At 38.3% G+C, this 12,474-nt stretch overlaps 2 protein-coding genes across 3 annotated transcripts; both read right to left on the bottom strand.

Moving 5' to 3' along the window:
* Positions 1-1,369: 1,369 nt before the first annotated feature.
* Positions 1,370-7,030, bottom strand: creb3l3l (cAMP responsive element binding protein 3-like 3 like). Of its 2 annotated transcripts, none has more exons than XM_079251501.1 (10): positions 6,898-7,030; positions 5,558-5,698; positions 5,062-5,467; positions 4,836-4,945; positions 4,579-4,671; positions 4,159-4,265; positions 3,545-3,613; positions 3,359-3,443; positions 3,146-3,239; positions 1,370-3,022 (listed from the first exon to the last, which is right to left on the bottom strand). In XM_079251501.1, the coding sequence occupies exons 2-10, from the start codon at positions 5,696-5,698 to the stop codon at positions 2,619-2,621; spliced, it is 1,509 nt and encodes a 502-aa protein (XP_079107627.1). In that variant the 5' UTR covers positions 6,898-7,030; the 3' UTR covers positions 1,370-2,618. The 2 variants fall into 2 exon arrangements, with proteins under 2 accessions (XP_079107627.1, XP_079107628.1); XM_079251502.1 differs by lacking the exon at positions 6,898-7,030 and adding an exon at positions 6,407-6,426.
* Positions 7,031-8,286: 1,256 nt separating this feature from the next.
* On the bottom strand, positions 8,287-12,058 carry nim1ka (NIM1 serine/threonine protein kinase a; the record flags this gene model as incomplete). Its single annotated transcript, XM_079251390.1, has 5 exons — positions 8,287-9,045; positions 9,858-10,004; positions 10,095-10,216; positions 11,504-11,616; positions 11,772-12,058. The coding sequence occupies 5 exons, from the start codon at positions 12,056-12,058 to the stop codon at positions 8,287-8,289; spliced, it is 1,428 nt and encodes a 475-aa protein (XP_079107516.1).
* Positions 12,059-12,474: the final 416 nt, after the last annotated feature.

Consider the following 12,474-nt stretch of genomic DNA (forward strand, 5'->3'; position numbering starts at 1 on the left):
GGTAGGAGGAGGGCGTGCACGCGCCCTTTGTGCACCTCACAGTCTTTATTGCCTCTACGTTCAGCGCCCCGACAGATGCGCACGGGCCGCAGCTAGTAGCCCATTTAGACCAGTTTATCTTATCACCGGTAAAAGTATAGCGTGTGTTTACATTAAATATTCGCTTTTCAGACAGATGCTGCAGGCTGTGTTTACGCACCGGCTGGCTGGTCTTGTTCAAACTTGAAAACGATGCTTTTATAGACTGAGTGATAAGTATGCTTATGTATGACTAATTAAAAAACAAAAATAAAACAACTTAAAACCTATGGCGTGCAGCTATTTGTATGCATCACCATTGGAGTGAACTTTACACACAAAGCACTGAATTACAGGGACGTTGCCCTTCTTTAAAGAGTGTTTGCTTTTGATTTTCTTTTTAAACGATGAGTCAAATATCCAACCATGCAGTTTGACTTTTATTTGTATGCAAATGAGCTTGCCTACATAGTAACTGGACGAGTTTTCACATCAGAGCAGCACTGAGTGGAGCGTTCAAACATAACAAACCTGGACTCACTGCGCCATCTGCTGGCCATTCAGAGCCTGAACTTTCACCCACTGTGCAACTTGTCTCAACATGTTATTTGAGCTCGTGACTCATGATTCCAACCTGACACTTGTGATTCACTGTGTATGTTACTTTCCCTCCACAGCTGAGGTTCCTGCAAAGGTCGGGTAAATGGGTCTAATGCTCTTTAGTCATTGAGGGGAAATGAAAGCAAATGAAAGCTGAGCCCAGCCCCCCCCCCCCCCCCCCCCCCCCCCCCTTAACCTCAAATTAACAGATTTACCAACGCAATATGCATTTGTTTTTTTCTGTTTTTTTTTTTTTTTTTTTTTAAGGATTTATTAGTAGCTATTCCTTATTCTGGTTGGATAAATAAAAGATCTGGCAGCAGAAGCTCTTTGGCTTTTGGGAATTCCCAGACAGAGGGTGGAAATCCCAGATAAGAAAAGCCTAAACCTAAATGCTCTTTGAGCAAAGAACCTGGCATGACAAGTGCATGATGAAAGTTGAGAGAAACAGTTTCAGACTATTTTGCACATGACTTGCTAAATTTGCTTTCCAGCTGGACCGGGGATTTCCTGGAAGCAACACAAATGGTTAACGCTGTAAAACAAAATCAATGTAAGTGCAGTTTGTTAAATTAGGCGTGAATCCCTAAAAGTTAAAAAGAGAAAATAAATCGTTACTATATTACTATATTACAATAACTATATTACATATAGTTATATAGTTATTCATTGCCCCCCCCCCCCCAAAAAAAAAAATCAACATTTGCTCTTATTAAAAAAACGTTTATTATAATAGATGTCCATACATATCTTATACATAAAGAGTTCATATGTACAGAGAGAGTAACAATCATTCAATATATTTACATTTCATTCTTGAACAATGTCTAATGTCAGTGCATTTGTTTGACATGATTAACACTTTAAATCTCATTGCCTGACAACTATTACAAAGTAGTATTAATACAATTTAGATTCCATTTATCACCAACAGTAACAAAAAAACAAAATGCTTCACTGACAAAACAGGTCATTACATTTTTGGGTATACTTTACTGAAAAACAGTTTACTGACCAAATATATCAAACCCTTTATTCTTCGTACACAGCTGCTTAGGTATTTCATTTATAAAGAAGAGAACTATCCCAAGAATGGATAAAAGAAAAGACTGCAGAAGTAGACTGGGATTAAAGTCAATGGTTCGGTTTGATTTCCTCTTTTTTTTAAAAAAAAAACTTGATTAACTGTACAACATAAAAAGCATTCAGAAATTAAAAGAGGCATGGATACCCTTGTTACAAGGGAAATACTAACTTTAAAAGTCTTCTAAATGGCCAAATGTCCTGCAATGGCTTAAGCGTTGCATACAGTGGTAAAACAACCACAATGTTCAAGCTTCATGAGAGTCAAGCAGCCTATTTTCTACCCTACAGTACATGTTTTAGACTAATTTGCAGTACAAACCACTGGACTACGTAATTTCATAATAATTTAACATGGCTGGGTGAATTAGGATTTTAGGGAGTGTGTCAATATCTGTTGATGTGTCAACTGGTCAAATAAATTTTTACCCAAATATTGAGAATAAATTCAGAATACCATCAAATCTTACGCTTGATGTAATTCTCTGCCAGCTCACTGTGGATGTTCCCATGCTGTCACAATCCAATTTACATATTTTGGTCATCTGTACCACTTGGTACAACAAAGTGAGAGCCCTCAAGGCTACATCAGTAGCAGCAAAGCATACCCACATATAGCTGCACTGGCCTGTTCTTTAAGTACAGTAGTTAACACTGCTGATATATGTAAATATCTTTCCCTTTTTTTTATTTTATTTTTCCCCCTCTAGAGCAATGAAGTTAGCGCAAAGTGCAAATTAAATGATTGCAGATTAGAGGGGTAAAGCAGTGAAAAACAGGTGGGTTCTATAGATGGATAACTAATGGTATTTTTCCCTTCCTCTGTTTTTTTTTTTTTGTTCTTTTTGTTTAAGCTTCCTTCTGGTACTATCAGGAATATGGTTCCCTCTGCTAGTTATATGATCAAAACATCTCAACTACATCTCATCAGAGCGATGCTGTTGTAAAATGACCAATGGAGGGCTCCGGTCTATCCAGTTATCCTTAGATCCTGGGACTTCATACGTTACTGGGGAGGCTACTACAGCATCAGGGGATCCCTCCTGTATTGGCCCTACACCTGCAGGAGGCCCTGGCTTCATCTCCGCTGCCTGAGCTGGACTGGGGAAGTCCGCTGAGGAGTTGCTGTTGACGCCTGTTTCCGAGTCAGGTTGTTCCACTCTTTGGTAGTCAGGGGTATGATTCTTCTGACCGCCTGCAAAGATGGTCTTGGTGTTCTCTACTGTCTCTGGCACTAAAACTACATTTTCTTCATCAAGCTGGAAGTAAGATGTCATGTCTGCGCTTTCTGCTGGCAACGAGCGTAGCGTCCGGGAGATGACTGCAACAAAGAACATGCAAAAATGAGGTACAGTTAGGTCACATGATGGGCACAGTAAAGCAGCTCTGTATGTCATATAACATTTTTTTTTTTTTTTTTTTTAAACTTTTAGATAAAACGTACTGGGCGAAGGTGTGTAGATCTCCTTTTTTGCAGTATTTCCACTGAATGGATTAACTGATGGGAAGATAATGAGGCAGAAAGAAAGCAGGAACACCTAGAAGCCAAAATCAAACAAAAGTCAGAAAAAATACAGCAGGATAACAAAGAGGTCAATGCTCTTTCGACAATTAAGAGGAATTAAGACAAATGAGCAAATAAAGCCAACAAATTTACCATAACACAAGTGCTGGTTGTGCTGGCCTTCATTGTCGACATCTTCACTATCGACTGAAGTTTCTTCAGCTGCTCTATCAAGGACCTGTTAGAACCAAAAGCAAATATTTAGATTCAGAAGGTTTGCCATGACTTCATTTGTGTTATTACATGTTAATACACGCATAATAATCAAAGACTTTTTACATGTTCTGTTTCTGAAGCATCTGGACTTTCTTTTGTAGTTCCAGGTTGTGTGCAGTGCAGATGGCAACCCTGTCAAAGACAGTAATTAACGTACTTACGGACACTCACAATGATTCAGCCAATCATGCCCTTAAAACACATACAAGTCACTGCAAACATGATCCAGGTGCAATTACTTATCAGCTCCTTTATGAGATCTTGTTTAACTTTTTTTTCTTTTTTTATTTGAGTCCAAGTAGTAATAAATAGTCTCATAAATTTTAATAGGGCTGTTATAAAAATGGCCACCGATAAGCTTTTAGATTTATTAAGGTACATTTATGACTGACTTAAAAAAAAAAAAAAAAAAAAACACATAACAAAATAAACAATCAATAATAAAAACAATTAAAAAATACTCTATTCTATTCTACAGTCATTTAGCAGACGCTTTCAACCAAAGCCACTTACATATGAGAGTGAGAACAACACAAGCATGAAATCAAACTACAATATTTACCAAAAAGGGATCAGAGCTGTTGCATAGAACAAAATTACAACTCTAGTATTGATATATGTAGAATAATAAAGGGAATTTATTAATGTTTATATACCTTTTGCCCTCACAATCTCACCTGTTTTCTAGTCCATCAACATATACTTTCTTCTTTTTGCGGCTCTCCTGGGCAGACTGCTTGTTACGGATCTTCCTCCTCACCCTCTTCAAAGTCCTCTCTTCTGCCTGTCACACAAAGAATCGGCGCTCACCACAATGTTTACACAACATTGATCAGCCACACCATGGCTAAAAAGAACAATTGAAATATATCATGTTCATCCGAAGAAAGCAGAGATGGCAAATATACTATAACATCATCATGCAGATGTATAACACAAAACAATCAACTTGTTTAAACTGTGAAAAACTGCACTTGTTGTTTTTGTGTATCATATCTACAGCTATAGTTTGTTTGCAGATGCTTTGTTTTCAGCCCAGCATAACCTACACTACAGAGGACTGTTGATAATAAATATACACATAACCTGATAATTACCTTTGTGAGGGGCATATGTGTGGGAATGGTGGCTCCCTCTTTTGCCAAAAGGCGCTTCTCCTCCTCAGTGAGAACAATCTCTTTAAACTGGAACTAGAAGGAGAAAAAAAAAAGGAACAAAGATACATATTTTTACTTGAAAATAAAACATAGCTGCACTATGCATTGGTAAGTAACCATTTTATGAATGAAGCATGTGAGATAATACGAGTAGCCGCGCTCTCTATGGTTTGGGTGTGGCAGAGACAGAAACTTACCTGGTCAGCTTTGTTGGTCTGCACAGAATCTGGTCCCAAATCCTCTATGGCCAAAGTACAAGGCAGCTCGTCTGTGATGTCCTCCTCAACTGCATCGCTCACCAGATCATCTGTAACAAAAACATATTAAAGTTTTTTAACTTCATTTGATCAACCTCAAAGTATGTTGGGTAATGACAATGAGTCAACAATTGCCAATATTTTGGAGTTACTCATCAACACCTACCTAGATCAATAAAGACATCTGTGTCTGGATTCTCTGCCCTCACACTCTGCAGCATATCCATGTCCATGTCTATATCCTTAGCTTCGCTCTGCAGCAGGGAGTAGCTGTGATCTGCTTGGACGGTTAAGGCCTCCAGACTCTCTGTCTGCAGCTCTCCAGAGGTCACAGCAGGATCAGTATGCACTGGGCTGGGCTGGGAATAGCTGGGACTCGGCACAATGTCGCTGTCACTGCCATGAGGACTCGGGCATCCTGGAAGATTGCCATTCCCAGGCCCTGTGCTGCTGTCGTCAGAAATGCCACTGTCACTCCCCATTGGAGAATGAGAGGGACAGATAGTTTCAATGTTTTCCTCTCCTTCCAACAAACATGACAGAAAATCCTCAGTATCCATACCAGTCAGCATCTGAAAGATGAAAAAACATTTTTTAAGGGCATAGCTCTTTCAGTCACTTATAAACAAGGACTTTGTCTCCTTTCTGTGACTGAGTCTTACATTTTGTTCAGACAGCCAGGATTCAATGAGCCCATTGTCATCAGGAAAAAGGGGCTCAGTAGATCCATCCCCACCATCATTGAACAGTAGGCCTAACAGGTCTGCTCCATCCATCTCTGAAAGGTCCTCAGTCACTGACATCTATGGCAAAAAAGACCAGAAAAGTTAGTTTTGCTTTTAATATCATTTAAGATCAAATATTAATGATAGCATGTTGATATTGACCAATCAAGACATTATTGGATAAATGAATTTTGTTTTGTGTTTGTTGTCCCCACATAGTTCTAGGAATTTAATTAAAGATTAATCAACCAATTTGATAAGAAATTTCTCATAAATAAATGCCTGCAGATTATCAGATATTTATTTTAATATTGAATTAATTATCCAAAAGAAACAAACATTTTCAGAAGTTACAGAATTCCAATATGTTGTGAGTTAATGTTTTGTTTAAAACAAGGAAAGCAGATAGTGGCGATTAAGGGACTGATAAAAATAATCATTCATTTTAGCCCAACAGTTCCGTAATACAGTTTTCTGAACTAATTTAATAATTCAAGCTTCCTAAAATTAAAAATGAATCCATCTCCTTTGTTGGGGTGCATATCCACACTCCTGTGCTGGAAATTCAAAGGATATATCGATACTGCATCGATGCTGCTTTGTTTGTCTTGGGCTCCACGTGGAAGCTGCAGCCATGTGAAATAACTGTTTGAGCAATCAGCTACAAATCTTTTCATAAATTTAATAATGTAAAATGAATAGTGCCAAACGAGCACGATGATAATCATGTTCATTATGTCTACAAATCTATCTGGATATTGCATCATCATTACAGTCTATCATGACCTCATCCTTTACGGAACCACGCCCCCCGTGCCCTTGTCACGGGATCTGGATGCAATATCAAGTGTCAAAACAAATAAGCTGCATAAACCTTTGTGTCATAATAAGAAATTATTATTTAAAAGAAATATATATGTGTGTGTGTGTTTACGTCAGCTGGATGCAGATTGTCTTAACTACGTAGAAAATGAAAAACAATGTCTTCTAGTGAAACATTAGACATTAACTTCCTTTTAGAAAGGTGCAAGAAAAGGGGGGTGGGTAATGAGGTTTTTTTTTTTTTTTTTTCAGCAATCGCCAGAAATGTTACTGCATCGTTATTTGTAAATGCATCAACAGGGAACGCCTTAAAAGCAAACATCGACAAATCTGCTCTTAACTTTAGCCCAATAATCCTATAATAATGATTATCTGTTGAGGGCGTGGTCCCTCGCGCTTTGACAAATACTGGCAATAACGCAAGAATAACCAAATAAATAAGTATATTTTCTCACCGTTTGATGACAGGAGTCAAATTACAGCTTGAGTAAGTGCGTCTTTGTCTCGACTCCACTCAGCGTTTCTCTTCTGCAGCCGTCTCCAGTCAAAGCGCTTCCTTCCGAAATCACCTTCCAACGAGGCAAAAAATGCGTCACCACGCAAAGGCGGATGTGAGTTGACGACGTGGCTTCTTCGGGTGTTTCTGGGAAATGTAGTCAAGCTAAAAACTATGTCACTTCCCCTCGATTGACCTGGTTTATGTGGTTATAGGATGCTGGGGAAATACAATAAATAAGATGCATTATGAGACTCTAAATTAAAAAGAAATAAACGGACAACGTAATTGACCGAAACTGTCCATAAAATAAATGCATTTTTGTTGAAAAATTAAACAGCCAGCTTATTATTAGGTGCTGGGGGGGGGAATAGCAGGTGAGTAAGAATTTACCAATAACTGCTCTTAAAACGTGAGTTTATGCGTTACATATTGAGTTTATCAGTGATAAAATTAAACAAATACAAAAGGACAATCTGGCTTGATTTGCATTTTATTTAACAAACAACCACTGAGTTTAATTTTCGAGTTTAGATCAATGCATTAGCGTGGACATTGCATCACATAATTTAAAGACTTGACACCTGAATCTCAAACAGAATTTTTTCTGCTATGCAGGAAAAAATATATAAATATTATTTTCTCCACATGAAGTAATAACTGGTGGCTGGTAATATTTCTATACAAAGCTGCAAGACATACACTGGCTTCTTGAGCTAAAATGGAAAACATTGAGGTCCACTTTAACAGCAGGAACATCTCATAGAGATACATCAAATAAAATCTGAAATTCTCCATTTGTATCATTACAACCAATAATGAAACCAGTTCATTTGATTTAATATCACAATGGAAAAACACTAAGGCATTGGTGCTATAAAAATAGCATATTTTTTAACTGTTTAATAATTGCTCTGCTTATCATCTTGTTGATTTTTAATCCTTTCTTTTTCTGCTACACTGATTATTTTACTTTGTCAGTATTAGAGCACAACTGAGCAGAAGATATGTGAGAGATAGCTACATGAACCAAACAAATGCTTCATGCAATCTGATTATCATTATGTAACTAAATAAATACATTGTTTTCCAAAAGACAATTTCAGGACCCTGTCAGAAAAAATAGACAATAATGATTTACTTGCGGCAGCTTTCTCACAGAGACTAATTTTACTTACAAGAGGAGAGATTCTAAGAAATCCCCGGTTCTGGGAACTGAATGAGGCTTATGTTCCATGAGTTTGATTTATATTACTGGATTGTAAAGCTGTTTTTATTTCTAATGAAAAATCATGCAATTTCCTCCCAGACAAAAATCAATTCATTTCAAGAACTAAGCACATTTTTGTCACAGAATCACACAGAGTTTAGATGTGTGCCTTAAATTACGGTACACTTTTAGTCGCTCCTTTTTACTTGTTGTTGTTGATGCAACTTTTTGTGTTACAGTAGGCAAGCTTTCCACAGTCCGTCTTTTTTGAGCACGATGTAGCAGGATTCTGTAGACCCCCGTTATGGAGCTCCTGCAGTCTTTGCCCTGGTTGTTTAGGATGTGCTCTGAAGTGATGCCTAGGGTCTCCAGAGCTCCTTTCACCTCCAACTCTTCCTCCAGCAGTTCAGATGGCTCACTCTCTGCTAGATGGGATGGTTCGAGCTTAAATGGTTCCATGGCACGCGGAAAGTCAACAGGCAGAAGCCATTCACAGCCCATCATCTGCTCCACTGTACAGCGATCAGATGGTATGGGCTGGAGGATTCCCTTGATCAGCCTCTGGCATGCCTCTGGCACCCAAGTGGGGAGAACGTAGGCCCCCTCCATGATGCATCGCTTAAGTTTGGCCACAGTGTCTGCCCTGAATGGCATAGTGCCTGTCACCATAAAGAACAGCATCACCCCCAGGGCCCAAATGTCTACAAAGATGCCAACATAGTGCTCATCTCGAAAGAGTTCAGGTGCAGCATAAGGCGGAGAGCCACAGAATGTGTTGAGTGTCTCATCACGGCAGCTCAGTGTGCTAAATCCAAAGTCCCCCACTTTGACACAAGAGTTGCTGGTGTAGAAGACATTTTCTGCCTTCAAGTCGCGGTGGATGATGTTGTTTTCATGCTGCAGCAGAAAGACAAAAAAATCAAGCTACTGAAAGAAAATCCTTATTGTATAAATGGTGGAAATTTGCAAATATTACTATATCTAAGAACATGGTGGCAAAAATTGTGAATTGTATGAAATGGCAAAGTTCTACCCTGTTTTACAAATAGTTATAGTAATGCTGCACAGAGAACATAATTAGCTTTAAGGATAAGAAACAAGTGGAGATGATCATTTAGATTCTTCATTCAAGTAGAAAATTATTCTTGTGACTAATTTTATTTCTGTCACCCAGTAACAGCTTTTCATTTGTAAATTATTCTTATGGCTTTTTGGATGTTCTGTACAGATGTCCACTCAAAAGCGACAAAGATGAAGCTTAGAAAGAACCACAAATGCAGCTCAGTGGACCAAACTTAAAAAATAAAAGGAAAAGGTGCTTAAATATTTATGATTTTAATAGATTCAGTGAAATTAATGGATTATTTGAATCAGAAACTAATCTTGACATAAAATCTGATGAATGACACTGTTGTCTCAGTTACCATGGAATGACCTTGTTATTCACCATGTTAAATGTAGCTGGTAATGTTTGTATATTTATGTAAACTTTAATTTTTTTAAGTATTATGAAATTAGAATAATATCTTAATCTATAATTTTATTTTATTAGTTAGTAAACACAGTCAGTTTGTCATAACTATTTCATGAGTAACGTCTGACGGTCATATTTGTGGTGCAAGAATACAACTGTAAAGATTAGAATGAATCCAAATTGGGATTTATTCGGGTTTTTTTTTTCAGTATAAGCTATATGTACATGTAGTTACCATGTGTTTAACAGCAGAGAGGATCTGAGCAAAGACGATCTTGCTATCAGTGTCAGAAAGTTTTCCCTCTGTAGTAATCTTGGTGTAGAGCTCCCCTCCTCCCGCATACTCCATCACCAGATGTAACCGTGTCAAGGTTTCAACCACCTAAAGAGAATAAAAACAAAAAGTACAAGCGTAAATATGCATTCAAGATGGGATGATGATGGACTGTTGGAGGAAAAGTTTAAGGCAAACCTCATAGAGGCGTATGATGTTGGGATGATGTAGTTTCTCCATGCTAGAGATCTCTCGGGACAGTAACCTCTGAGTCTTCTGGTCCAGCTTGGTTTTGTCCAAGATCTTAATGGCCACTTTGTCTGGTGATACCCCAGGAGAGGTTTATGATCCATTAACAATGAGATAACAGATTGACACAAACAAAAAGCTTAAATGCTCTTTTCATTTCACTTCACAACACGCAATTTTCCAATGTTGAAACACAACCTCCCACATGAATATGACAAAGGGTCAACAAAATGGGAACCTGGGATTACCTCTGAAACAAAGAACTCCCCCTTAAGCTGTCAACAGAAATGCTTTGCGGTTGTTAATTTGATGGAGGATTAGCTGCCCAGAAACCTATTTTCTTTATTATGTTCTTCCATAATGAATTGGCCAATTTCTACTTTTAGCACTCTTAAATGGAAATTTGTTTTCATAAACCAGGGGAAAAGTTCCTTTATTCTGTCATACTGCAATGACTCCAAGAGGGTTAAAACAATAAAACTAATCATAACTATTTGTTTGGGAATCACATTTAATTTACCACCTTCAACATGCAAAGAAAATGTGGAGCAATTTTAAAAACAGAAACATTTTACACAGATCTAAACACACAACATATTTTAAATTTAGACATAGAAACTCTTGGCTGTATGCCTTTAAATGATTTATTCAGATACATACAACACTGCTCAGGTGACTGAAAACAGAAAAGTAGCAAAATGGTGTTGAGATATCTAATTGTGCTTCAGAATGAATTATTAAGAGGGGATTAGGCTCCGGTTCAGCTGTGACATGTCTGTCAATAGGAGCCTTCAAAATGCATTGCAGCTCATATTGTTATGGTATCACTTGCATGTACACACACAAACTGAAATAGTACAGACAAGTCAAGAAAACAAGGAAAAAGATGTAACCTCTAAACCATCTGAGCATCAGCGCACAAACACAGAGCTACACAGTCATTTTTGTCTCTCTCTACAGCCTTTGATGAAGCATGCAGCAATTTTAGCCGTCGCTAAGGAAACTGGAGATCTCTAATCAATCCATCTGCTCAAGGACAGCCGACAGAGTGTCTCTTTGTGGCTGATTCAGCCCCCTGGCCGGGCGCACATGGCTTTGTCAGTGATGTGCTACAAAACAACACACTTTTTGAAAGTCTCAGCCCATTGACAGAAATGGCTTATCAGCCAACTAATACAAAACCAAAGTTACCTTAAAGTTTCCTTTCACTTCCTTTCAGCAATAATCATATGGCAAAACTCCTCAGCTTCTACCTATGTCTGATTGGTCAGTCATGTTAATATGACTAATGTTTTTATTTCCATCATGCAGGTGCCTTTAGTACGGCCAGAGGGAATCCATAGCAGGGATGGTTTTACCTTTTGTGAGTGCATGAATTCCCAGCTTGACATGAGAAAAATTTCCACATCCAATCTCTCCACGAATCTTGTAGAAAGCAATTCTTCTGCCCACAGTCAGTTCACGAACCACCCTGGAACCAGATTACATATCAGAAGATGCAACACAAACATCCCTCATGAATTATAGTAAACCTCAAAGAGAAATAAACTCCCCTCAAAGTCAACCTGAACAGAAACTGAATCCAAAATATGTAAAAGTTTTTTGCCTCATCCGTTTAGCACTTACCTTTCATCCTGGCACATATCCAGATTAAGCCTTTCCAGCGGTGTAAGGCGGCGGACGGTGGCCCCCTCGTCATCTGTGTTGATGTCGGAGCTGTCCTGCCGACTCCAGCGGCTGTATCTTTGCCCCCCAGTACCCACAACTGTTCCTCCAGCAGAACTTCCAACCGAGTCCCCATTAGAGACCCTGGAATCAGCCCCAGAAACTGAGCTGTTCCCAGTGGTGCCTGCTGTTCCAGACCCAGGTTCAGTCCCTTCTGGGCTGCTCTCTGAGGGACAGACAGCAGTCATCCTGCATTGGGATCCCCCGGGTGTAGAGGCTTAACTCATAACTTGAAGTGAAGCGGGACTGGATGTTCTGAAAGGAAGTGTCATTATTTTCAAGATACAAATTAGGTTATATTTAGGCTGGTAATATCTAAATATATTTATAATATATTTAGTACAAAATCTGTCTCAGTTTAGGTATCTTTGATGTATTTTCAGCTCAATAAAACCTGTTTATGATTTTGACAAACACTCTTTGTAATGAGAATCATATTCAACATAGTTGTTCCTAATTTTAATAGGTGTACACCACACTTATGATACAGTATAAGCTTCATATAAAAATTTAGCACACTTGAAGTGACAAATAAATGTAAAACAAAAACAGGTAACCCAAACACAACCTCTACCCATATATGCAAGTACTGCACTGGCTTAAC

The sequence above is a fragment of the Telmatherina bonti genome (assembly GCF_933228915.1).
Source record: "Telmatherina bonti genome assembly, chromosome: 13".
Lineage (NCBI taxonomy): Eukaryota > Metazoa > Chordata > Actinopteri > Atheriniformes > Telmatherinidae > Telmatherina > Telmatherina bonti.